Raw genomic sequence first — 27,691 nt, 5'->3', positions numbered from 1 at the left:
GCAGAGCGCAGGGCGACGTGGCCAGCCGGGGCCCGGAAGTGGTCCCTGTAGAACCACTGTCGCGCCGCTACTCCGTGCCGCGCCCGTCGAGCATTGCGTTGCTGCATTGCGCCCCACCGACTCCACTATGTTGAAGAAATTCGACAAGAAGGATGAGGAGTCAGGTGAGGGGGCCAGGCCTGGGTCTGAGGGAGGCCGGACCCCCACCCGCCGAGCCTTCCTTCTGGTTCTCTGTCCTGACCCGGAGGCTGAGGCCCAGTGAGGGGCAGGGGCTTGTGCCAGGGTCCACAGCTAGTCAGTGGCAGGCCTTGGAGAGCCCGAGCATGCTCGGCTGTCTCACGCTTGTAAGCTTGGACTGCAATTTTGTGGGTGACCTTGGACGCGTTAAACACTGCCCCCCCGGCCTCAATTTATCCATCTGTCAAAGGAGGGGACCAGGCCGAATGTTCTCTTGTTACTTTCTTCGTCCAACCTCTTGGGATTCGCCGGGGCTACGTTGGTGCTGGCCAAACTGGGGTGTAACCTGCGGAGCCAGCGTCCTGTGACTGGGAACTTTGACCCCATCATTCATTGATTCAGCAAAGTATATTGAGCAGTTACTGTATGCCAGGTACTGTACGGTGTCCTGGATACTGCAACAGAGCAAGTGGGACACTCAGTGCCTGAGCTGGGAATATTAGAATGGTTGCACCCATGATGGGGGAGACAGACATCAACCAGATAATAACACGTGTAATTATTTGCAAATGTGTCATCTGCTATGAAGGAACTAGTTACAACGAGATGGTGGTCCCTGGCACATAGGGACTTAGTTAATTACAAGTTATATAAATGAACACAAGACATGGCACCATGAGAAGCACAGGACTGTACCAGGGCTGCTGGGAGATTGTGAGTGGTTTGGGGTAGAGTGGAGCCCACCTGCTTGCAGGAGACTAGTAGGATCCCTAGACAGATTGTAGAGGCTTGATTGCCATTCCTGAGGAGTTTGAACTTTACTAGATTTACTAGGAAGAGACATCTTCCCTTTACCTATGTCTGGGAGAGTTTTCAAGTTCAGAGTCACAACCTACTTTCTCCATTGTCCTTGACTGTAGGTGGAGGCTCCAACCCATTCCAGCACCTTGAGAAGAGTGCCGTACTCCAGGAGGCAAGTAACATTTGCTCCCGTCTAGCTTCCATCATAAATATTCACCAGCAATGCAACTGAAATACCAACACATTCAAAGTGTTGTTTTAAAGAGCAACACGGGAGAAAACTTGTGCCTGGAAGACAGGAAAACTTTGTTCCTGGAGAGAGTTAGTTATGCTTACTTCTTTTTTTCTTTTTTTTTTTTTGAGATGGAGTCTCGCTGTTGTCAGCCTGGGGTAGAGTGCAATGGCATGATCTTGGCTCGCTGCAACCTCCACCTCATGGGTTCCAGCAATTCTGCTGCCTCAGCCTCCTGAGTAGCTGAGATTACAGGTGCCCACCACCATGCCTGGCTAATTTTTGTATTTTTAGTACAGACAGGGTTTCACCATGTTGGCCAGGCTGGTCTCGAACTCCTGACCTCAGGTGATCCACCCGCCTCGGCCTCCCAAAGTGCTGGGATTACAGGTGTGAGCCACTGCGTCCAGCCACTTCTTTCTTTATTGTTGTCGTTCATTGTTTCTGTTTCCAGTTAGCAGATGGTTGCTAAGTATCTGCTAGTCAATAGGTTAGCACATCCCTGACTAATATTTACACAAGAGTCTAAGAATAATTAGTAGTTGATTAAAGAAAAACAAACCCTTTCCTTATAAAAATAAGCTTGTTGCATACCTAGAAAGCCCTGTTTAGACAAGTCAATTTACTCTGAGACTTCTCAGACATTGAATATACTTGAAGGGAAATGAACTAGGCTAGAAGGTAACATCTCTGGTCACTTCTTAGGCCCGTGTATTTAATGAAACTCCCATCAACCCTCGGAAATGTGCCCACATCCTCACCAAGATTCTTTATCTCATAAACCAGGTAACAGGGTGAAGCTTGGGGGTAGGGAGAATGGTGCTGGGGGATTGGAGGGGAGTGGACAAATCATGATCACTCTCAGGCTATTGGACAGCCTCTGTGTGGTTGTAGACAACAGCTCAGCTCTGGGTCCCCTCAGCATCCAAGTCACATATGTTGCCCTTGAGCCTCTTTAGGGTCTGGGGATCTGGTGTGGGCTGATCCTGCAGGAATTGCTGTCTGACCCTCTGTCCCAAGCTGAGACTTCTTTCTTGATTAACACAGGGGGAGCACCTGGGGACCACGGAAGCGACCGAGGCCTTCTTTGCCATGACCAAGCTCTTTCAGTCCAATGATGTAAGTGCCTCGACCCAGCTTTCCTTGAGAGGTGGCAGCCATAACAAGGTGGTGGGAGGGCCAAAGAGAGCTGGCCCCACCAGTCAGTGTGGGCTGCCTTTGTGGAGATAGGAGGTATCTTCTCCCAACTCTGGTCCTTGGTGAGCCTGGGCTGATAGGGCTTTTCCCACCTATCTCCCAGCCCACACTCCGTCGGATGTGCTACTTGACCATCAAGGAGATGTCTTGCATCGCAGAGGATGTCATCATTGTCACCAGCAGGCAAGTCTTGGGGTTGTGGGTGGCTCTTCTGATAGGTTCCATTGACAGACCATTTTTTTCTTGTGTGTACCAGACAGTGAGACTTGGTTGCATATTGCGAGCTGCCCACCCCATGGCAGCTTCCCTGTTATTGCTGCCCACTCCATGGCAGCCTCCAGGTGTGCTGTTTCTATTTTAATTATCTGGCCTTGACTTGGACACAAATGCTTCCTTTTCTTGATTTCTCTTAGTCAACCAAACCAGCTTAGAACTTTCCCAAAGACTTTCTTGAGTATAAAGAGAGGACACAAGAAAAATAAACAGAGAGTACAAGCGGTATACTGCTTACTAAGTGACTGGTGTCTGCTTTAAGCTAAGTGATTCAGGGACAGATGTGACTAAAGTGTAATCACTGCCCTTAAGAACTGGGGCTCAGTTCTCTTATTTCTTCCTGCCACAGTTTAAGGTTGGGGGGGTCATACATTGATTTGTGGGTTCAGTTAGAAAATATTGTCTGTCAGTCCCTGTGTGTAGCTCTGGGGATGTAGCAGCAAAAAAGATACACACGGTCTCTGTAGCCTCAGAATTTACAGAGAAATAACCAGGCATCAGGCCATTAAGGTAGGGTGTAATATAGTTCATCATGGAAGTATTATGGGCTATGAGAGCAGACCAGGAGAGCAGACCAGAAGAGCATCCAGCTTCATTTGAATTAGGAAAGTCCTCCTAGTGGAATGATCCAAGTGGAGTCCTGAAGGATGAGTAAGAAATAGTAGGACAGACCAGGCGCAGTGGCTCATGCCTGTAATCCCAGCACTGTATCCACAGTGTAATCCACAGGCTGCGATGGGCGGATCACCTGAGGTCAGGAGTTTGAGACCATCCTGGCCAACATGGTGAAACCCCGTCTCTACTAAAAATACAAAAATTAGCCAGGTGTGGGGGCGCGCACCTATAATCCCAGCTACTGGGGAGGCTGAGGCAGGAGAATTGCTTGAACTGGGGAGGTGGAGGTTGCAGTGAGCTGAGATCGTGCCACTACACTCCAGCCTGGGTGACAGAACGAGACTCCATAGCCAGGCGTGATGGCTCACGCCTGTAATCCCAGCAGTTTGGGAGGCCGAGGCGGGTGGATCACAAAGTCAGGAGTTCAAGACCAGCCTGGCCAACATAGTGAAACCCCGTCTCTACTAAAAATACAAAAATTAGCCGGGTGTGGTGGCATGTGCCTGTAGTCCCAGCTACTGGGGAGGCTGAGGCAGTAGAGCTTGAGCCCGGGAGGTAGAGGTTGAAATGAGCCAAGACCACACCCCACTGCACTCCAGCCTGGGCGACAAAGTGAGACTTTGTCTGAAAAAGAAATAAAAAAAAAAAGAGTAGGACAGAGTGGAGGTGAGGGGTGAGGAGTGCTACAGGCTGAGGAAACAGCACATGCAAAGGCTGGAGATGAGTGAGCATAGCCAGTTGGGGAAGTTCAAGGAGTTACATTCAGGTCACTGGCAGTAGGAAGCTATGTAAACTTTTTAGCAAAAGCAGGGGGATGACCTGTTTGGTTTTGAGTTTTATGAAACTCCCTCCAGCAGCTGTGTGGAGTTAGGCTTGGAGGGGCAAGAATAGAGGGAGAGCACTGGTTAGGAGGCTTGTGTAGTAATCTGGGCAAGGGTGGTGATGGGAGCTGGAGAGGAGTGAACAGGCCCAGGCTCTCTGCATGCTGACAATGCCTTCTTCCCTGCAGCCTAACAAAAGACATGACTGGGAAAGAAGACAACTACCGGGGCCCAGCTGTGCGAGCCCTCTGCCAGATCACCGATGTGAGTCATGCCTGTTCCTCCCTGCTTCCTGGCCTCTCAATTGAGGCTCTCGGCATCATCTTTTGCATGCTTTGGGGTGTCCCCTGTCTCACTGAGCCAGGTGATGTGGGGTGGAAGCGGTGTGCAGTAGCACCTGAGAAATGCTTACTTCCTCCTCATACTCCTCTCTGCCCCCATTCCTGCACTCCTGAGAGCTACCAAGGACTGACTGGATCTCCTTCCACCCTGCTCCTTTTGCCCACAGAGCACCATGCTGCAGGCTATTGAGCGCTACATGAAACAAGCCATTGTGGACAAGGTGCCCAGTGTCTCCAGCTCTGCCCTTGTGTCTTCCTTGGTGTGTAGCTGCTGCTGGAGCCCTGCTGGGGGTGGGGTAGAAAATTGAAGACAATTTTCAGAGTCACATTCCAGTAGGAAAAAAAGAAGTGTTTCTTTTCTTTTTTTTTTTTTGATTGAGACAGAGTCTCACTGTCGCCCAGGCTGGAGTGCAGTGGCACGATCTCGGCTCACTGCAACTTCTGCCACCGGGGTTCAAGTGATTCTCCTGCCTCAGCCTCTCGAGTAGCTGGGATTACAGGTGCCTGCCACTGTGCCCGGCTAATTTTTGTGTTTTTAGTAGAGACAGGGTTTCATCATCTTGGCCAGGCTGGTCTTGAACTATGGACCTCATGATCCATCCGCCTCGGCCTCCCAAAGTGCTAGGATTGCAGGATTGAGCCACTGCGCCTGGCCTCTCTTTCTTTTTTTTTTTTGAGACAGAGTCTCGCTCTGTTGCCCAGGCTGGAGTGCAGTGGCTCGATCTCAGCTCACTGCAACCTCTGCCTCCCTGTCTCAAGCGATTCACATGCCTCAGCTGCCTGAGTAGCTGGGATTGCAGGTGTGTACCACCATGCCCGACTAATTTTTGTATTTTTGGTAGAGACGTAGTTTCACCATGTTGGCCAGGCTGGTCTTGAACTCCTGACCTCAAGTGATCACCTGCCTTGGCCTCCCAAAGTGCTGAGATTACAAAGCGTGAGCCACCGCACCCGGCCAAAATAAAGTATTTCTGTATCTGTAAGCCTGAGAGTCCCACCCTTCTCAGTGAAGACAGCCAAGGAACTCTGGGGTGATTGAAGAGGGTTGTGGGTAGATGGCATTGACCCATGCCTTGGGTAGGGACAGTGAGGGTGGGAGCATCCTGAGTTTGTCCATGGTCTCTGAGGACCAGGACAGTGGCAAGCCCCTGAGCTGTGTCTGAGGGAAGACAAGAACTGGGCCCAGAAGGTGTGATGGGGACACTTCCTACCTGCCCCTTAATGTGTCCTGTTGCCCACAGCACCTGCTGAAGTGCAGCTTTGATGTGGTCAAGCGCTGGGTGAATGAGGCTCAGGAGGCGGCATCCAGTGATAACATCATGGTCCAGGTGAGATGTGAGCAAGGGAGTGATATTTAAAACACTCAGGCAGGTGGTAAGGCACTGGCCAGTTGGCATGGACACTTGCCACCGAGATCCTTGTGACCCCTGGCCATAGCAGGCTTTAATCCTTTTGTCATTGGATCATGGGAGGAATTGGGAGGTCCTGGGATAGAGAATCCGGGGTATCACTTGGGGGTCTTGGGTTACAGACTGCTTACCAGCTGGTGCCGATATTCAAGTATTTTGATCACCAGCCGAGTATTGTTTTGGAGCATATGATGTGGCAAACTTGGCCAAGGCAGGCAGAGGGCCACCTAAATTTAGGCCTTTGCCAACCTGGCTTTGTTACGATGTGTGGAATTATCTTTTTTTTTTTTTTTTTGAGACGGAGTCTTGCTCTGTTGCCCAGGCTGGAGTGCAGTGGCGGGATCTCGGCTCACTGCAAGCTCCATCTCCCAGCTTCATGCCATTCTCCTGCCTCGTTCTCCTGAGTAGCTGGGACTACAGGCGCCTGCAACCACACCTGGCCAATTTTTTGTATTTTTAGTAGAGACGGGGTTTCATCGTGTTAGCCAGGATGGTCTCAATCTCCTGACCTCGTGATCCGCCCTTCTCGGCCTCCCAAAGTGCTGGGATTACAGGCGTGAGCCATCGCGCACGGCCAACATGTGGAATTATCTTGATGAGGCTTGCATCCACTTTACTCTTTCTCATTGACCTAGGCCAGCCGTTCCTTTTATCTCTCTGGGTCTTGGTTTCCTTGTCTGTAAAAATACGAATGAAGGTTACTGCCTCACAAAGCAGCAAGGATGAGCCGAGATCATGCATGTAACATGTGACCCATCTGGGGCCTGCCTGTCGGCGCTCCCTGTGTATTTATGTATTCCCTTCATCTCTCATCTGTCTTCTCATCCTTTGCATGATTCTTGTCTTCAGGGCCAGCTGTGGCCCCACAAAACACTTATGAGGGCCAGATAAGCTTCCCACATAGAAGGCATCCACAGCTGCCATATCTTCACCCTCAAATGTCACTCCTTTAGGAAACAAAAAAGAGTATTGAGAACAGGAAATAACTATGAGACTTCACATCTTTAGAAAGGGAGTCCCTGGACTTCTGGCCCTCCAGACCTTGCTTTGTCAATACCAGCCAGGAGTCTTTGGGCAAGTCAGCAAAGATAAAACTGTCTACCTTCAGGGTTGTTGTGGGTAATGCAAGATTTCATGGCTAAGGTGTCCCACACAGTGACTTACTCAGGGTCTGCCTCCCGCCTTCTCTCTATCGTTGTCTGATTGAAAGCACCAGGTCTCCCACATTGCTTTCATCTTTGTGCTGTTTGTTGTCCCCTTCCATATCTGTATTTATGCTGCCTGTTAGGGCTCTTGCCTACGTGGGGGTGGGAACAAGAACCACAGATACACTTCTGTGGTTTGTGAAGCATTGTGCGGAGGACTGTGTACACAGAGTACCTGGGGCAGTTGTCACAGCCACTCTGTGTGGTAGCTGCTACTGTGCCCATCTTAGAAATGAGAAGGCTGAAGGACCCGCCCAGTGCCACACGGCCAGTATACCCAAAAGTCATACATTTGTACTCTGTTGCTGTCTCCTGTCCTATAGTACCACGCACTAGGGCTCCTGTACCATGTGCGTAAGAATGACCGCCTGGCCGTCAATAAGATGATCAGCAAGGTCACACGGCACGGCCTTAAGTCTCCCTTTGCCTACTGCATGATGATCCGGGTGGCCAGCAAGCAGCTGGAAGAGGAGGATGGCAGGTAACGGCTCTCGTCTCTCACCAGCTAGATGATGCCTCACTCATCCTACCATGCTGGGCCACCCCCAATGTTTTCTTGCCACCCTATGTTCTTTTGTAGCCGTGACAGCCCACTGTTTGACTTCATCGAGAGCTGCTTGCGCAACAAGCATGAGATGGTGGTGTATGAAGCCGCCTCGGCCATCGTCAATCTGCCAGGCTGCAGTGCCAAAGAGCTGGCCCCGGCTGTGTCAGGTCACTGGGCATTCTTTCACCCAGCCTCACATGTTTATGCTTGCCGGGAACTAGGCCTGGGTCAGGGGCTGGGGGAAAGAAAGAAAATGTGCTCAAATAGGCCACACACTGGTGTTAAGGAGTCTGTACCTAGGAAGCACCTGCCCCAGACACTATGCTGAGTCCCCACTTGTATCACGTTTTGGGGGTGGGCTGCTGTTCCATCTGACCGCTGAAGAGGCTGAGGTAAGGCTTGGGTCCACTCTGGAGCCTGTCTGGTTGGCTGGCCACAGGAGGAGGCCTGGTGGAGGAACCCAGGATCTATGAAACTGGCGTCCTGGAGTTGAGTCCTGGAGTCTTTGGTGTCTCCCCTGTGCAGGGCCCTTCTCTAGGTGTGGGAATCCCCCTGTCAGGGAGGAGAAAGCCTGTGAAGAGGTGCAAAGTAGTTGGTACTGGAAAGTGGGTATGTTGAGAGGCTAGAAAAGGAGAGGCGCTCAGGGTGAGAAACCTGGATTCAAAGTGGAAGAAAATGGGGAGTGTTTTAGAACAGGGCCATGGAAAGCAAAGATGTTGTGGCAGGAGAGTTAGATTTGCAGGTTTTGAGAAATGATTGGGCCTCCTGTTTTTCTGTTATTCTCTACTATAACAGTGTAAACTTGGTCAGGCAAACAGATGGAGTTCATGTTTGGAGAGAGAAGTCTGCCTTCCTCCTTAGAAATGAAGAAAGAATGAACTGCTGGGCATGGTGGCTCACACCTGTAATCCCAGCACTTTAGGAGGCCAAGGCAGGTAGATCACCAGGTCTGGAGTCCGAGGCCAGCCTGACTAACATGGTGAAACCCCATCTCTACTAAAAATACAAAAATTGGCTGGACGTGGTGGTGCGCGTCTGTAATCCCAGCTACTCAGGAGGCTGAGGCAGGAGAATCGCTTGAACCTGGGAGGAGGAGGTTGCAGTGAGCCGAGATCACGCCACTGCCCTCCAGCCTGGGCGACGGAGGGAGACTCTATCTCAAAAAAAAAAAAAAAGAAATGAAAAAAAGAACTAATGAATTCACTCACTGATTTGGGTATTCATTCATTCTTATTATATCCACCATATTTCCAGAATAATGAAAGACGTAAATAAATTAGGCTCTTCAAAATAAGCATTAAGAAAAAATTTTTTTTTAAGTATTAGAGAATAAAAGCCAAGTTATGAAGAAAGGAACATAGATATTCCAGAAAACAGTAGTCATCTTTGCTCCTATGATTGAGTGCCAAATTTAGCTCTAGGCTTCCTGGCAGCCAGGGCAAGGGAGGGATGTGGTACCCGAATGGGTCTCATGTAGTTAAAGGAAATAAACCATTTGTTTAAGAGAGGACTTTGTTCTTCGGCACTTAGTGCCGAGGGGGAAGTTCTGTTGGATCCTGTAGACACAATAGGAGAGAGGAGTGGAATGTTACTTCACAGAGGTTAAGGGCTCAGGCTGTAGGTGCAGGCAGTCTTGGAATTTAATGTTGGTTCTGCCACTTACTGGCTGCCAACCTAAAGTTTGTTTGCTTTCCCCTTTGTGCCTCAGTCTCGTTATCTGTAAAGTGAGCTAGTGGTGGCTACAAGCTATAGAAGTGAGGCATGTCCACTGTATAGCACAGCACCTGGCACACAGCAGATGCCCAGTGAATAACAGCCCTCACGGGAACCCCTGGGCGCTCACAGACATTATGGCCTCTGTCCATGGCTCAGGTGCACAGGGTGAGGGGAGCTCTCTGTCTTGGGTTGGGATGGGGGTGTCAGCAGGGAAATGAGCTGAGCAGAGGGTTTGAGTCAGAACAGCTGCCCCTGGTTTTCCCAGCTGCCCAGCAGTGAAGGCAACTTGACATGTGGCATCCATCTCCCCACAGTGCTCCAGCTTTTCTGCAGCTCACCCAAGGCTGCTCTCCGCTATGCTGCTGTTCGTACCCTCAATAAGGTAAGAGTCCAGGTTGGGGTTTGGAGGAAGCTGTCTGATCAAACTGGAGGTGTGTCCTCGCCTCTGACCTGGCTGGGAAGGATAATAGCCCTGGTCACAGTTACTTTCTTCTGGATGGTGAGATGATCTCATCTAAAGGACTAATGACTGGGCCAAACCATCAAATGTAGTGACAGCATTGGGTCCTGCCCTCTCTGTCACTGTCCTCCCAAAACAGGTTGCCATGAAGCATCCGTCAGCTGTGACAGCTTGTAATCTGGATCTGGAGAACCTGGTCACAGATTCAAACCGCAGTATTGCCACGCTGGCCATCACCACCCTCCTTAAGACGGGCAGCGAGAGCAGCATTGACCGCCTCATGAAGCAGATCTCCTCCTTCATGTCAGAGATCTCAGATGAATTCAAGGTACCTGCTACCCCCAGGACACCCATGGCCCCCAGGGGAAGGAGCTCTGACCCTGCTCTCTGTGGCCACAGCCTTCCTTCCAGGACTGACCTGAGGGGCTGGTCAGCCTTTAGGACTCGGAGGAGGCCAGCATATTGCTCTGCAGAGGCTTGGCCTTCAGAGAAATGTGTGTAGTCCTGCCTCCAGGCCTCCATCGATATCGTCCCCTTGTACTGAAAGAACAGTAGTTTCCAGGCCAGTTAAGGGTTCATTGATTTGTTGTCCAAGTATTTCTTGAGCACTTGCTGTCTGCTATGTAGAGTGACAAGAGGGGAACATAGCAGTGAACAAGGCAGGTGCCTGCCCTCCTGGAGCTTCCTTTCCAGGGATGGGAGAGGAACAGTAAACAGGTAAAGAAAGGAGTAGACAAGATCATCTCAGGCATGGGTACTGCAGTCAAGAGTATAGAAATACAGCAGGGATGATCCTAGGAGGAGCATGGTCTGGGAAGGCCGTTCTGGAGGGTGACGTTTGAGCTCAAACCTGAATCGGTGCAAAGAACCGGGAGGAAAGGCAGGAGCAAGTCAAGGAGAGAAAAGGCTAGTGGGCGGAAGAGCTGTGGGGCCAGTGCAGGTGACAAAGTCAGAATAGACAGGCTCAATCATGTAAGGCCCATGGTCAGGTAAAGAGTTTTAATTGCAGGGAAGACATTGGAAAGGTGTTCTTTTGGGGCAGGAGGAAGGATGTGAGTATTTTTTGAGCTTATATTTTGAAATAATTCATAGGAAGTTACAAAGAAATATACTGAAAAGTCCTATGCACCCCTCCATCAACCCTCTCCTACAGTGCCAGCATCCTACACTAGCACAGGACAATGTCAACCAGGAAAGTGACACTGGCACGACCCATAGAGCTCATTCAGATTTCACCAGCTACACAGGCAACTCCTGTGTGTATATATGTGAAGTTCTATGCAAGCCGCCACATGGAGACTTTCAGAATTGCCACCACAGTGAAGACACTCAACTATCCATCTCCACAAGACTCTCACGTTACCTCTTCATAGCCACACCCATTCCCACCTCTCTATCCCTAACCCCTGGCAGCCATTAATTTGTTCTCAATTTCTGTATTTCTTTTATTTCACAGTTGTTAATTGATAGAACAACGTAGTATGTCATCGGAGAGTTTTAATCGGAGCAGACAATAATATGAATAATATATTGTGGTAATTCTATATTGTGGATTATACAAAGTAGGCAGCAGTCTTCTCTGCCTGTGGGTTACAAGAATGCTTTGTAGGCTGAAATGACACAGTGAGATTTGCATATTAGATCCTTCTGGGGCTGGGCACGGTGGCTCATGCTTGTAATGTCAGTGCTTTGGGAGGCCAAGGAGGGAGGATCACTTGAGGCCTGAATTTTGAGACCAGTCTGGGCAACGTAGCAAGACCTCATCTCTACAAATTTTTTTTTTTTTTTTTTTTTTTGACTTGGAGTCTCACTCTGTTGCCCAGGGTGGAGTGCAGTGGTGTGACCTCAGCTCACTGCAAGCTCTGCCTCCCAGGTTCACGCCATTCTCCTGCCTCAGCCTCCCGAGTAGCTGAGACTACAGGTGCCCGCCACCATGCCCTGCTAATTTTTTTTTTTTTTTTTTTTTTGAGACGGAGTCTCGCTCTGTCGCCCAGGCTGGAGTGCAGTGGCACAATCTCGGCTCATTGCAAGCTTCGCCTCCCGGGTTCACTCCATTCTCCTGCCTCAGCCTCTCCGAGTAGCTGGGACTACAGGCGCCCGCCACCACACCCGGCTAATTTTTTGTATTTTTTAGTAGAGACCGGGTTTCACCGTGGTCTCAATCTCCTGACCTCGTGATCCGCCCGCCTCGGCCTCCCAAAGTGCTGGGATTACAAGCATGAGCCACCACGCCCGGCCAACCGCGCTAATTTTTTTGTATTTTTTAGTAGAGATGGGGTTTCACCATGTTAGCTAGGATGGTCTCAATCTCCTGACCTCGTGATCCACCCGCCTTGGCCTTCCAAAGTGCTGGGATTACAGACGTAAGCCACCGCACTCGACCTAAAAAAAATTTTTTTTAAAAATTAGCCATGTGTGGTGATGCGCACCTGTAGTCTCAGCTACCCGGGAGGCTGAGTTGTGAGGATCACTTGAGCCCAGGAGTTCGAGGCTGCAGTGAGCCATGATCATGCCACTGTACTCCAGCCTGGGTGACAGAGTGAGACCTTGTCTCAAAAAAAAAAAAAAAAAAAAAATTGGCTGGGCGCAGTGGCTTATGCCTGTAATCACAGCTCTTTGGGAGGCTGAGGTTGGCAGATCACTTGAGATCAGCAGTTTGAGATCAGCCTGGCCAACATGGTGGAACCCTGTCTCTACTAAAATAATACAAAAATTAGCTGGCATAGGCCAGGCTCTATGACTCACGCCTGTAATCCCAGCACTTTGGGAGGCCGAGGTGGGCGGATCACAAGGTCAGGAGATCGAGACCATCCTGGTCTAACTTGGTGAAACCCCGTCTCTACTAAAAATACAAAAAAAAATTAGCCAGGTGTGGTGGCAGGCGCCTGTGGTCCCACTACTCGGGAGGCTGAGGCAGGAGAATGGCGTGAACCCGGGAGGCGGAGCTTGCAGTGAGCCGAGATTTCGCCTCTGCACTCCAGCCTGGGCGACAGAGCGAGACTCCGTTTTAAAAAAAAAAAAAAAATTAGCTGGCGTAGTGGCTCACACCTGTAGTCCCAGCTACTCTGGAGGCTGAGGTAGGAGAGTTGCTTGACCTGGCCAGGAGGTGGAGGTTGCAGTAAGCCGAGATCATGCCACTGCACTCCAGACAGAGCGAGACTCCATCTCAAAAAAAAAAAAACCAAAAACGTCCTTCCGGAGCAGAGTGGAGGGGTGACTGGTAAAGAGACTGTTGGAGTAATTCAGAAGGAGAGGATGGTGCCTGAACCGGCGGGAGTAGGAGAGGAAGAGGGACAGTGCAAGAGCTTTTTGAGGAATAACGCCTATTGGCAGGGTTGGTGTGAGGGTTGAGGGGTGGATGTCAACAGAGATGATGCCATTTTCTACTTTTAGCTGACAGTGGTGATCTTGACTAGTTTGCAGGAGGAGGAAAAGATGGGGTATTGGATGAGGGAAGGGGAAGGAGATGGAGATGTTTGTGGTTGCAGACATGTGGAGTTTGAAGTGCTGTGGGCACCAGGTGGCGTTGTCTGGCAGGTATTTGGAAATGGCAGGTCTTGAGCTCAGACAGGAGATAAATATTGGGAGTCAGTGGCATATAAGAGGTGGTTAAAGCCATAGGAGGGGATAAGATTGCTCAACAGACTGTGAGAAGAGAAGCGGCCAAGGACAGAATACCCCAGAGACAGGCTTAACCAAAGAGGAGCCAGAGGAGATGATGGGTGGGAACCATCAGTGGGAGCCGGCAGTAGGGAGAGAAGCAGGACAGGTTGGGTGGAGGGAACTCAGAGACTTAAGAAGCCTGAGTAGAAGAGCAGAATTTGGGGGACCCAGAGTCTGAGAGTCTGACATTGGGGCTGTTGGCACTGCCTTGGGTGGGCTCAGGGATTGTGCCCTTCAAGCATGGAGTTGAGTTCCTCTGGTTTCCTTGCCCTTGTGTCACACCCAAGGCCTGGCCTTACCTAAGGAAGGACTCAGTGGGCACTCAGGGAACTGAGTCACCCCATCTTGGTGGCAGGGCCTGCTGCTCATGCATGTGTATTTCATTCAGGTGGTGGTTGTCCAGGCCATCAGTGCCCTGTGTCAGAAATATCCTCGCAAACATGCCGTCCTTATGAACTTCCTGTTCACCATGCTGCGGGAAGAGGTAAGAGTCAGGGGCATTCGGGGGATGCCAGGTCTCCTGGTGCAGGGAGTGACCTGACCACTGGCTCCATGCTCAGCTTTGTGCGTGTGCTCATGTTAGCCTGTTAACCAACTGGTTTTCATGGTGCCTGCAACCCTTTAAACTTGTGGACATGTAAACACATACAGTTGCTAGTAATTACAGTAATAACTATGACTCACCAGCCTGACTTTAAAAACTGGATGTCCTGAGGTGATGCTTGTGCAGAAGATGGGAAAATGCATGTTCTTTTCTGGTGGACTCCAGTGCAGAAATATTCTGGATTATTCCAGGACTTCTAGGGGTAGTTTCTTGTGAAGCTGGTGCTAATAACACGACATTGGTTCTGTTTCTATTCCTGACATGAATTACTGATTCACTTATGCCACCTTTCTTGGATGTCTCAACAAAACGGGTTAATTCTTAGGAGCAATAGCAGATGTTCATGGAGTAGATTTGTTCCTCAGATACATGGTACCCCTTTCACCCAGCCCCAGAGTGGCCCATGGACTAGGCAGTAGAGGAGCCATTGCCTTGAGTGTCTTTGCATTTCCCAAGAATGTTATAGAAGGGCACTAATGTTTAGTGAGTCGTCAGCTAATGGGCCCAGCACTTTGGTGATTGTGTTTGTTTTTTCTAAGTAGAGATGGGATCTTGCTGGGTTGCCCAGGCTGGTCTCTAACTCCTGGCTATAAGTGATCTTCCCACCTTAGCCACCCAAGTTCTGGGATTACAGGTGTGAGCCATCATGCCTGGCCAGGCCTAGCACTTTGGAGACACTGTATGCATGACAGCAGTTTTTTTTTCTTTTTTCTTTTGAGTAGGAGTCTCATTCTGCTGCCCAGGCTGGAGTGCAGTGGCGCGGTCTTGGCTCACTGCAACTTCCACCTCCTGGGTTCAAGCGATTCTCCTGCCTCAGCCTCCTGAGTAGCTGGGACTACAGGTGCCCACCACCACGCCCAGCTGATTTTTTATATTTAGTAGAGATGGGGTTTTACCATGTTAGCCAGGCTGGTCTCAAACTCTTGACCTCAGGTGATCCACCCACCTTGGCCTCCCAAAGTGCTGGGATTACAGACGTGAGCCACTGCGCCTGGCCTCGATCTGTCACCCAGGCTGGAGTGTGGTGGTGTGATCACGGCTCCCTGCAGCCTCAGCCTCCTGGGATCAAGCAATCGTCTCACCTCAGACCCCCAAGCAGCTGGAATTATAGGCATGCACAACCATGCCCAACTAATTTTTCTATTTTTTGTAGTGATGGGGGTCTGTCTATGATGCCCAGGCTGATTTCGAACTCCTGAGCTCAAGTGGTCCGCCCACCTCAGCCTCTCAAAGTGCTGGGATTATAGGTATGAGCCACTGCGCCTGACCAGCCTTTTGTTTGACAGGAAAGAGTGATAGAGGCCCAGAGAACCAAGTACCCTGTCTCCAAGTTCTGTGTTTGGACAACTGTCCTTGGTCCAGCTCAGGTCTTCAACTCTTTTCTGGAGAAAGCAGGCTCCTTGCTTAGCTCAGCTTCTCTCTGCAGGGTGGCTTTGAGTATAAGCGCGCTATCGTGGACTGCATCATCAGCATCATTGAAGAGAACTCAGAGAGCAAGGAGACAGGGCTGTCACATCTGTGCGAGTTCATCGAGGACTGCGAGTTCACAGTGCTGGCCACCCGTATTCTACATCTCCTGGGCCAGGAGGGGCCCAAGACCACCAACCCCTCAAAGTACATCCGCTTCATCTATAACCGAGTGGTCTTGGAGCATGAGGAGGTCCGGGCAGGTAGGTCTGAGCCAGGGCTGAACTTGGAAACTTAGCTTACCGTTGAATAAATGTCCCAGCAAAGGGACCTGAGCCTCCAGTGGGATTTGTGCACTCAGTGTTCTTGCTGCACAAGCTGTTTTTCATAATATTGTAGGCAGGACCTTACATGTCATTTAGTTGAACGGTTCTTTGTTGTTGTTTTTTTTGTTTGTTTGTTTGTTTTGAGATGGAGTCTTGCTCTGTCACCAGGCTGGAATGCAGTGGCACAATCTCAGCTCACTGCAACCTCCGCCTCCCGGGTTCAAGCGATTCTCCTGCCTCAGCCTCGTGAGTAGCTGGGACTACAGATGTGTGCCATCATGCCCAGCTAATTTTTGTATTTTTAGTAGAGATGGGGTTTCACCATGTTGGCCAGGACGGTCTCGATCTCTTGACCTCATCATCTGCCCGCCTCGGCCTCCTGAAAGTGCTGGGATTACAGGTGTGAGCCACCGTGCTCGGCCATGGTTCTTAACCCCTATGATTTGTTGTGTTTTTTTTTTTTTTTTTTTTAAATATTTTTTTAATTGAGACTGGGTCTTGCTATGTTGTCCAGGCTGGTCATGAACTCCTGGCCTCAAGCTATCCTCCTGCCTCAGTCTCTGAAAGTGCTGGGATTACAGAGCCACTGTGCCTTGCCTTAAGTGATTTTTTTTTTTAACTTTCACTATATGTTGATGTTTAGCTTAAAAAAAAAAAAAAGCTTTGTTGAGATATAATTCACATGCCATAAAATCCACCCGTTTATATAAAGTTTACAATTCAGTGAGCAACCTTCCTATTCTTTATTTTTAATTTCTTTTCATGCCTCCACTGGACAGATTTTCTTCTTTCAGCAATTAATGATATTTAAGTAATTGTTCCCTTTCTCATTTATATTATTCTGAGCCTTAACTGCAAATTGACGCCATTTGGATATGGAAGGTGAGGAGCTTTACATTATAGCCAACTTCTGTGACCTCATCATGGTTAATTTGAAATTAGCTCCTGGAACCTTAGAATGGGAGCTACTGATCCCATCTGGCTCCCTTCTCCATTAAATAGATAAGGAAGTTGAGGCCTGGGATGGCGCCAAGATCCACCCAAAGCCACTCACTGTGTTGGTAGTGACTTGGGCCTCCTGGCTTGAGACTTCTTGCCTCTGGGGCTCTTCTGCCTGAAGACCCATTCTGAGTGCTGGAAGTGCGCAAACAGTGAGTTGTCAGGGTGCATTGGGTAAATCACATTCGCTTCCTAAACACAGGTGCTGTGAGTGCTCTGGCCAAGTTTGGAGCCCAGAATGAAGAGATGTTACCCAGTATCTTGGTGTTGCTGAAGAGGTGAGTGTAGGCCCAGGGGCCCTAATGGGGACAATGTTCCCTTGGACCCAAGCGGCTTTCCTTTGTCTTTATATTTTTTTAACTGAAAAGGGAGAGAAAAGTTATACAGCTACTGATTGTAGAAAAAAAAGAGAAAGCATAGAAAAGCATGAAAAACAATGCTGTGCAAATTGCACCAACCAGATGTGACAATTGGTAACTTGAATTATTTTGTCCATTTTTAAAAAATAGCTATTGAGGCCGGGCATAGTGGCTCCCGCCTGTAATCCCAGCACTTTGGGAGGCCGAGGCGGGGGGATCACAAGGTCAGGAGATTGAGACTGTCCTGGCTAACACGGTGAAACCCCGTCTCTACTAAAATTACAAAAAATTAGCCAGGTGTGGTGGCTGGCGCCTGTAGTCCCAGCTACTTGGGAGGCTGAGGCAGGAGAATGATGTGAACCCGGGAGACGGAGCTTGCAGTGAGCCGAGATCATGCCACTGCACTCCAGCCTGGGTGACAGAGCGAGACTCCAGCTCAAAAAAAATAGCTCTATTGAGATATAATTCACATACCATACAATTTACCCATTTAAGATGTATAGTTTGATGGGTTTTAGCATATTCACAGAGTGATGGAGCCATCACCGCAACCTGAGTTTAAAACATTTCATCATCCCAAACGGAACTCAGTGTTCATGAGTGTGTCCTCTCCTCACTCCCTGCACCCTCCGCCTGGGGCCACCACTAGTCTACTTGTTATCCCTATGGACTCAACTCTAATGAAGCCCTGCAGGATCCCTCCTGCCATCCCTGCTGGGCCCCAGTCAGGACCACCTTGTGTTCTGGCTGCAGGTGTGTGATGGATGATGACAATGAAGTAAGGGACCGAGCCACCTTCTACCTAAATGTCCTGGAGCAGAAGCAGAAGGCCCTCAATGCAGGCTATATCCTAAATGGTGAGTCATTCCCTGGCTATCTTGGACTCAGCACCTTACTGGAGCTGTGGTTCTCATCATTCCCTGGGCAGGGGAAATCAGAGGCAAGATGCTCTTGGCTGGACTTGCCTGGCAACCTCATGGCATCATGGTGACCTCAGGAGGTCCGTGGTCATTCAGGTCACACCTGAATTGGGTGGAAATTGTGCAGTGAATTAAAATGCTCATCATTAATAAAAACTTTATTTTTACAGAACTTTACCCTTTACAAGTCACTTTGTATATATGTTTATTCCCCACACCTACCCTGTAAGGGAGGATGTGTCTGAGAATCCAGAGGCTTAGAGAATAAAGTGATTTTCTCAGGGTCATACCATTTAGGACTTGTAACTTTGGGACCCCAGGGCCTCCATGGTGGTCCCTGGTGCACGCTTTGCTCTATCTGCCAGGCATGGTGACCTCTCTTCACCTGCAGGTCTGACTGTGTCCATCCCTGGTCTGGAGAGGGCTCTGCAGCAGTACACTCTAGAACCATCAGAAAAACCTTTTGACCTCAAGTCTGTGCCCCTGGCCACGGCGCCCATGGCAGAGCAGAGAACAGGTAACATCTATACTCCTCCCAGAGGCCATCAAGGCCAGGCCTCTGTTGGAGGGTCTGCATTGGCTGCAAAGCCAGTAACCTAACTAGGATGGGTGGGAGTTATGCTGGGAGGAGGAAATGATCTTTTCCGCCTCTGGCTCCCGAAAATAGAGACACACATACACACAGACGTGTGCTCTGTCACATGTCTTGTGCTTCCCACTCTCAGGAGGGTTAGTATTTATAATCCCTGAGTAACAGCACTGGGGTCACCACCACACTGCCCCATGACTCCAGCTGTTGGTCATCATGTGTATAATTTGCTCCTGCAGAAAGCACCCCCATCACAGCAGTCAAACAGCCTGAGAAAGTGGCAGCTACCAGGCAGGAGATCTTCCAGGGTGAGTCACAGTGGTTGAGGGGTGCTTGGGACCTGGGCTCAGTTTCCTCGGGGGGATCAAGAGTAAGAACTGTCATTTATTGGTCTCTCCTGAGTGCTAGGCCCTTGAGATGCTTTAGACCTATCACATTTGACCCTCAGGTGGTGGTTGTTAGGTTCCTTCAATATCTGAGGAATTGGAAGTTCAGAGAGAGAAAGTGGTAGGAGGGGCTGGAATTAAGATCCAGATCAAACTGGCTCAGTGCTGCTACTGCGCCTCAATTTGGAGGGCTCGGGTCCCTGGAGCCCAGGCCATTTCAAAATGTCTGAGAGAGCAGTGCTGGGGTTCAAAGACACTGGTACTTTTTGTCAGGTTCCACGTGTGTTCTGTCCACATTGTCTTGTAAGGTTTTCTTCAGGTATCCATCTATCCTCTGGTGTTGCATTTTTAAGGGGAGAGGCTGTGTGTCTAATTGCAGATTGTTTTATCCACTGAATTCAGTGGATAAAAGCATAGACCCCTCTTCCTTCATGGGCCCTCACTTCCATCCTAGCTCTTCTGTCTTCTCTTAAACAGTCCTCTGTGCTAAATAGTTCTTCACATGTTCTGTCTTTTATTTTCCGGGTCTATCACAGCACTGAGTCCAGTGCCTTCCTTCCTCACAGTAGGCTCCCAATCAATGTTGAATTAAATGAAATCCCCCCTTCCCCATTCCATCCAGAATCATGTCTTCTATCAATATAGCATGGATCCTGAGCTAATTGGGATCACTATAACATGAAACTTTTCATTTGTATCAGTTTTCTATTGCTGCTGTAACACGTTACCACACACGTAGTGGCTTAACATATTTATAACCTTATAGCTCTGTCGTCAGAAGTCCAAAGTGGGTTTCATTTGTTAGCAGTGCTGAGTTCTTTCAGGAGGCTCCAGATATTGCCCCCTTTTCCAGCTACTAGAAGTGGCCTGTATCCTTGGCTCGTGGCCCCTTCCACTGTCTTTAAGGGCCCTTCTAGGGCAGAAGGTCAGAGTAGAGTGATTTGAAGAGGCCACACTCCTGGCCTTTTCAAATCTCTCTACTCTGACCTTCTGCCCTATAAGGGCCCTTATGATTACACTGGCCCCCCCTGGATAACCCAGGATAACTCGTAGCTCAAGATCCTTAATTTAATCACATCTACAAAGTCCCTTTTACCATGCAAGGTAACATAGTTGCAGGTTCTGGGAATTAGCTTGTGGGCATCTTAGTGTCATTATTCTGCCACACCTTCCAAGGAAGTATCCTAAGCCCCTTAAAGGGTAACAATTCCATTTTTAAACAATCATCCAAAAGCCTCACATTTACTAATCACATACATGTTCAGTTCCAAGAACTTTCCTAGATCTTGACATTTATTGCCTCATTTGTCTTTACAACAACGCTGTGATCAAGATAATTGTATCAGTTTTATTGATGAAGAGTCTGAAACCCTACCAACAGAATCCCCCAGGTAGTAAGTATCAGGCCCAAAACTCTGACTCCCAAGAAAATAAATATCAATAGAAAAGCACTCTAGTGGTTGATGGTCATGGTGGCCCAAAAGTTCCTCCTGATATCTAGCCTGGATTGTTCTGGGCTTTTTATTGCCTGCGTATTCATTAGATTCAGTCTTCAGGCTGCAGAGGGCTGAAGTGGTCACATAGGCTGACTTTTTGTGGAGGAAAAAAGCAAAATAATAAAAAGAAGGCCTACCTTTCTCTATGTCTCAAACGTGAATTGAGTACCTTCTAAGTAAAGGGAAAAATATCAGATCCATGGCCTCAAAGCACAATTCCTGTTCTCATGGAGTTCAATTAATTGGGAAGACAAGTTGAAAATCTTAGAGCAGTGGTCTTTAAATATCAGTATATATTGGAATAATCTGAGGAAACATGTTAGAAATGCAAATTCCTTGATCCTGAAACCAGAGATTCTGATGTAGTAGATATGGGATGGAGTCTGAGTTTTTAGCAAGCTCCACCACCAACTCCTAGTAATTCTGATACAGGTGATCCATGGTCCTAGTGCGAGGAATCCTGCCATAGAATAGGTACAAGAGTGGCAGCTTTAGCCATTATAGGTGGACACCATGTGCACACATCTGCCAGATGCCTCATTCACTTGGGTTATTCCCTTTAGTCTGCAAGGAATGCCAGGACCAGCCAGGGTGGGGTCCCATGGGCCTATGCTTGTATCCAGTGCTTGAACCTGGCCATAGGGTGTAGGAATAGGTCTTACCAGACACAGACTATTCTAAGTTGGGTTTTCTGCAACACTCTCATTCTGAAATATCTCTTTATTGGCCATTTGTCTTAACTGATAAATATATAGGACCAGTTTGTTACTTTGTCTGATTTTGTAGCTATAGCAGTATCGATCTTATTTTCCTAATTGTCACCTTCCTTTAAGAACCCTTGCTGGGGTAGGGGGTGGAAATCCTTGCTAAGCTTCTATAGCTGGGGGAATCTCCAATTAGGTCTAGGATTTTGTGGTCTCATATCAGTTTTTTGCTTCTGAGGTCTTTCATGGTACAGAGATGGGGAGAGTATTTGTGGGGGGTTGTGCCACATGAGCAAAGTCAGGGAGATGAGAAAATGCATGGATATATTCAGGAAATAATGAGTAGCCAGTTAGGTAAACATATCTATCCATCTAAGGTAGGGTGGAACACCTTGAGAATGGTCATGGGAATTTATTAGAAACCATCAACAAGTTGGTCTGAGGATCGAGAAGCTGAGTGAATGTGGCCTGTGGATTTCAGAGCAGTTGGCGGCGGTGCCAGAGTTCCGGGGTCTTGGGCCCCTCTTCAAGTCCTCGCCTGAGCCCGTGGCCCTCACTGAGTCAGAGACGGAGTATGTCATCCGCTGCACCAAACACACCTTCACCAACCACATGGTTTTTCAGGTGAGCAAGGTGGGCTGAGGCCCTGCTGGGGCATGCGCCCAGGGAGTTGTCCCAGGTCTGGCAGGTCCTGTAGGGTCATGGGTCCCCACACTGCATTGGTTGGGAGCCCAACTTGATGACAGAATCTGTCCCCAACAGGTCTGTCTCTCATATCTCTTGACTCAGGACCTCCGTGGCTCCTGATTGTCAGCATGGAGACAGGGAGCCTGGGGCAGGGGGACTGGGATGGGAATCACCTTGGTCAACAGGAAAGAGGTGGGACCTCCTGGCTCTTCCTCTGCAGCATGGCTCAGACCTAGTGCAATGTTTAAGCTCCCCTCTCTTCCCTGTTCAGTTTGACTGCACAAATACACTCAATGACCAGACCTTGGAGAATGTCACAGTGCAGATGGAGCCCACTGAGGCCTATGAGGTGCTCTGTTACGTGCCTGCCCGGAGCCTGCCCTACAACCAGCCTGGGACCTGCTACACACTGGTGGCACTGCCCAAAGAAGACCCCACAGCTGGTGAGCCCCTCTCCAGATACCACCCTATCCTCGTGGGAGTCCATGGGATCAGGAGGAGGTGGGCGGCTGGGCACCAGCTGTTTGCCTTCTATTAGAGCTTCAGCTCCTTGATTTCAGTCCCAAGAAGAACAGCTGAGTCCCAAGTGCTCTTCTTTAAAAAAATTTTTTTAAAGAGACAGGATCTCACTAGAACTCATGACTTTCCTGTCCTACAAGGTGGCACCCTCTGTCCAGCTTTGTGGGATTGGATGGCTTGTTGCTCCTACTAATAACATAGCAGGGGCCTAGAAAGCAGGCTGTGACCCCTGCCTGCTTGTCCCCTGCAGGAGAAGCCCATCCCTTGCAGGCTGGGGACATCCTAACTACCCAGCCTCTCTTCCCCACAGTGGCCTGCACATTCAGCTGCATGATGAAGTTCACCGTCAAGGACTGTGATCCCACCACTGGGGAGACCGATGACGAAGGCTATGAGGATGAGTATGTGGTAAGAGCCTGGTGTCAGGAAGCTCAGTTTTGTGCTGAGGCTGCAAAGCAACTCCCTTCAAGAACTGACAGTGAGACTGGAGCTGTTTTTGGCTTTTTAGCTCTTTAAAATGTTATTTTTTTATTTTTATTTTTTGAGATGAAGTTTCTCTCGTTACCCAGGCTGGAGTGCAGTGGCGCGATCTCGGCTCACTGCAACCTCTATCTCCCAGGTCCAAGCGATTCTCTTGCCTCAGCCTCCCAAGTAGCTGGGATCACAGGCGCCCGCCACCATGCCTGCCTAATTTTTTGTATTTTTAGTAGAGACAGGGTTTCACTATGTTGGCTAGGCTGGTGGCGAACTCCTCACCTCAGGTGATCCACCTACCTTGGCCTCCCAAAGTGTTGGGATTACAGGCGTGAGCCACCGCGCCCGGCCTAAAATAACTTTTTAAACTTACGGAAATACATGTTCATGTGTAAGAAGAAAACTTGGGAAATACAAAAACAAAATTCAAAACAAAGTATGAACAACAGGAAAACATTACTCATAATCCTTAGAGTTATTTTTGGGGGGCAGTGGTATAATTGAAATCATTCTTACAGTGTAGACCTTGCTATTTTAAAAACCATAGTGTATTTTCCAGTGTCATTACAAGTACTTTATAAACACAATTTTTTTAGTGGATTTAAAATACTGTTATATACTATGTCAAAACTTGATTGACCTTTCACTCCTTTAATGTTGAGCATTTGGGTTTCCATATTTTCACTATTTATAATGCTGCATTAAATATCCCTTTAGATACAAATTTTTATCTGCATTTTAGATTATTTCTTTAGGATAGATTCCTAGAAGGAAAATAATTGGGTCAAAGGGTAAGCATGATTTTAAGACATTTTGATTCCTCTTGTCAAATGCTTTCTGGATAAATTTGACCTGTTTGCTGTGCTGGGCAGTCCTTTCATGCACTGGAATAGCCCTTCTAAATTCTCCTATCTTAGCTCGATGGAACTAAGTACAGGATCCTTCTGAGGTCTGACTTTGGGGCAGTGGCTCAGGGCCATCTGAGTGCAGACCATTATGCTCAGCCTGTGGATGGGGATTGTTAGAACTCCTCCTGACTAGAGGGATAGTCACGGTGGAATACAACTGACATTCGCCATTGTGTCATCCTAGAGTCACAGTTGAGGATGGATGGACCTTCCTTGAGCCAGAAATGACCCCAAGGCAGGAGCTGCTCTAAGACCAAGTGAGCTCCTTGAGAGAGCTGGGTCTGTTTGAGCCCATCCAGAGATGAAGGAAAAAAAAAAAAAGAGAGCTGGGTCTAAGTTGTATTTATATACAGTGTAAACATCCACAGGAGTAGGGCCTCAGTGAAAATCTGATGGGAGAATGAATGGGGAACCTTCATGTAGACTCAGTGGGAGTATTATGTGTCAAGTTCAGGGAAGACACAGCTGAAATGGAGATAGAGATTCAGGATCTGTCAAATCCAGAGGACATAGCTGGGATAGGAGGTTTCTGCTAGTTTCTGCTGAACTAGAAACAGCTGCTGCTCTTGAAGAGCTCATTGTCCCCTAGGACTGAGGCATAGGAAGCAGACCTCTGAGAATGCTATGTAATTCCCTGCATGCCAGGTCCTGGAAGCACTGACACTAGGCAGGCTTAGAAGAGACGTGATCTCAGGGCAGGCAGCTCTAGGATGAATTAGTAGATTGGTACTTGGGATTAGGGCATTTTCTATTGAAGGGACACCACTTGCCTTTGGGCACCTCAAGGATAGGTACCTGGTCAAGTTGCTCTGTGTCCCCAGAGTCTAGCACAGTCCTCAGTGCCAAGCAAGCACCTGTGGAAAGAGTTGCAGGAAGGGATGTGTGGATGAGTTCAGAGCAGAGGCCCATAGGTGGGTGGATGGGTGCCTGATTTCTACCTCCATCTCTCCAGCTGGAAGATCTGGAAGTTACTGTAGCTGATCACATTCAAAAGGTCATGAAACTGAACTTCGAAGCAGCCTGGGATGAGGTAGGGGATGAATTTGAGAAGGAGGAAACGTTCACCTTGTCTACCATCAAGACACTTGAAGGTAAAATCCTGGGAATGCCATTTCTGGCCTACTTGCTGTTCAAGATCTTTGGCTACTGTTGAAGTGCTCATCCCTTTTCTCTCTAAGGATCCAGGGCCATGTCTGGAGCACATATATCAAATGCCACTTCATTAAAAGCCCTTCAGAACATGGGGGAGTGGTGGTGGCACAAAGGGCAGACAAGATGGCTTAACAATAGGGATTTCTCACTACAGAGGCTGTGGGTAATATTGTGAAGTTCTTGGGAATGCACCCTTGTGAGAGGTCAGACAAAGTGCCGGATAACAAGAACACTCACACGTTGCTCCTGGCTGGTAAGTGGCATTTCTAGATGGGGAGGGCTTGGATAGCTTACAGCCTGGATGCCACTGGATCCTGGGCTAAGGACTCCACTGTAAATATGGGGAGTCAAAATTCACAGCATTTAAAATTCACAAAGTATAAAATAATCTGCAGCGAAATGTTTCCTCCCTACCTTGGCTGCAAGCCATTCAGATTCCCTTCTAAGAAGTGACCAGTGTTACTATTACAAACAATGCTTGTATAACCTTGCAGTTATTTTATGGCTATAAAAGCTAATAGGAACGCATTTCCTTTTTTTAACTCAAATGTTTATGTACAAATGGTATATATATTGTCCTCCAATTTGCTTTTCACTTTACAATGCATCTTAGAGATCTTCCCTGTCAATATGTAGAGCTTCCTCATTCTTTTAATTGTGGTAAAATATACATAAAATTCACCATTTCAACCATTTTCAAGTGTATGGTTCAGCGGCATTAAGTACATTCACACTATTGTAAAACTGACCACCATCCATCTCCAGAACTTTTTTCATCCCATACTGAATCCTCATTTTTTTTTATAGCTGCTTAGTATTCCATTGTGTGGATGCACCACATATTCTATGGAACAGCCACTACTGATGAACATTTAGTTTGATTTCAATCTCTTGCTATTACAGATGTTACAGTAAATAATCGTGTACACACACAGTTTACTTTGCATGTGTACACTGAGAATATCTGTAGGATAAATTTTCCAAGGCATCACCAGGTCAAAGTGATTTGTGTTTCTCATCTTGATAAATAACTCCAAGTTGCCTTCCATGGAATTGTATACCTTTCTTCCTACACTGTGGACAACATAATATGTTACCACACTTTATGATCTTTGCCAGTCTGTGTGGACAATGATATGTTAGTGTAGTTTTTGTATTTTCAATGAAGTTAAGTATCTTCTCAAATGTTGAGGCATTTGTATTTCCTTTTCTGATCATTGTCTTCATATCCTTTGTCTTATTTTCTAGAGTTGGCTGAGTGTACCCACACTCATTCTCCTTCCCAGATTATTTACTAGCAAACTCCAGAAATAGCATTTTATATGTAAATCCTTCTGTATCTGTATGTTTCTTTAAGAGAGAATGACCCCTTCCCTTTTTTAAAGGACAATTATCATACCTAAAACAGTTAACAAAAGGAAATGGGATGATTTTTTTTGGCTGAGTGTTTATAAACAGGGTTGAAAGGAGGCTCTGCTTCAGTACCCTGCCTACAGCTGACAGTTTGTAGCACATTGAAACAACCCAGTCCCCTGGGTCTTGCAGACACCTGCCCTGTGGTTTTCTCGTGGTGGGGCTGTCCCCTTCATTTGTGCTCTCAGATTCAGTCAATGTGCGAGAGCCTCTGTGACATGAGATATAAGCCTTTTATGTCCATCAATTCATTTGAACTTAGCAGAAGCCTGAAATATGGTATTATCATCCCCGCTGCTTTGTAGTTGAGGATACTGAAGTCCTGAGAGACAGTGACTTTCTTTTTTTTTTTTTTTTTTTTTGAGACGGAATCTAGCTCTGTCACCCAGGCTGGCATGCAGTGGCACAATCTCTGCTCACTGCAACCTCCGCCTCCCGGGTTCAAGTGATTCTCCTGCTTCAGCCTCCCGAGTAGCTGGGATTACAGGCGCCCACCACCATGCCCAGCTAATTTTTGTATTTTTAGTAGAGATGGGGTTTCACTGTGTTGGCCAGGCTGGTCTCGAACTCCTGACCTCGTGATCCGCCCACCTCAGCCTCCCAAAGTGCTGGAATTACAAGCGTGAGCCACCGCGCCCGGCCGAGAGACAGTGACTTTCACAGTGAAATCCCTCACTCGGGGATTTCAGCCCAGCTCTCCTGCCCGTTTCACTACACCAGAGCTGCCTTGATGGGTTGCTGCAAATGCCATCCTAGCCTGTCCTGTACAGTCCCTTCTGCTGTATATACCTGTACTTCTCTCTTCCCTTCTAGGTGTGTTCCGGGGTGGTCATGACATCCTGGTGCGCTCCCGGCTGCTGCTTTTGGACACAGTGACAATGCAGGTGACAGCCAGAAGTTTGGAGGAGTTGCCAGTAGACATCATCTTGGCATCTGTGGGATAAGGGGCCAGCCTGCATAGGACCTTATCCCTTCCCCAACACTACCTGGAAGTTGTGCCTTCCTCATGAAACTGGCGGAAACCCCTTCCCAAGCTTCTGCATTGAAAAACAATTAGGAATCATTGCAGATTTTTTTTTTTATTCTGCCCCCACCTCCCACCCGGGACTACTTGCGGGTGACTTTTTTTTTTTTTTTTAAATAGGGGATGATTTTAGCTTGTCCTAAATCTTGCTATCCTCCCTTCCAGGAAAGGGACATTGTAAATGAATAAAGCATTCTCAACTCCTCTTGAATCTATCCCCCAAGAAACCATCTTACCCCTGTAATAAATCAGCATGTATTTATTGAA

The 27,691-nt window shown here is 48.2% G+C and overlaps 1 protein-coding gene across 1 annotated transcript; it reads left to right on the top strand.

Moving 5' to 3' along the window:
* On the top strand, positions 1–27,691 carry COPG1 (COPI coat complex subunit gamma 1). The gene is made up of 24 exons (XM_032149841.2): positions 1–164; positions 1,098–1,150; positions 1,916–1,996; positions 2,258–2,329; positions 2,511–2,590; positions 4,305–4,380; positions 4,625–4,717; positions 5,699–5,785; positions 7,395–7,552; positions 7,652–7,785; positions 9,649–9,716; positions 9,934–10,122; positions 13,846–13,941; positions 15,488–15,731; positions 16,996–17,071; positions 17,906–18,009; positions 18,464–18,589; positions 18,901–18,969; positions 21,729–21,871; positions 22,206–22,377; positions 22,764–22,861; positions 24,788–24,926; positions 25,142–25,240; positions 27,214–27,691. The coding sequence occupies exons 1-24, from the start codon at positions 128–130 to the stop codon at positions 27,342–27,344; spliced, it is 2,625 nt and encodes an 874-aa protein (XP_032005732.1). The 5' UTR covers positions 1–127; the 3' UTR covers positions 27,345–27,691.

The sequence above is a fragment of the Hylobates moloch genome, unplaced genomic scaffold, assembly GCF_009828535.3.
Source record: "Hylobates moloch isolate HMO894 unplaced genomic scaffold, HMol_V3 SCAFFOLD_4, whole genome shotgun sequence".
In the NCBI taxonomy this organism is placed as follows: Eukaryota; Metazoa; Chordata; class Mammalia; order Primates; family Hylobatidae; genus Hylobates; species Hylobates moloch.
The sequence above is the reverse complement of the archived record's forward strand: the minus strand, read 5'-3'. Positions and strand labels throughout refer to the sequence as shown.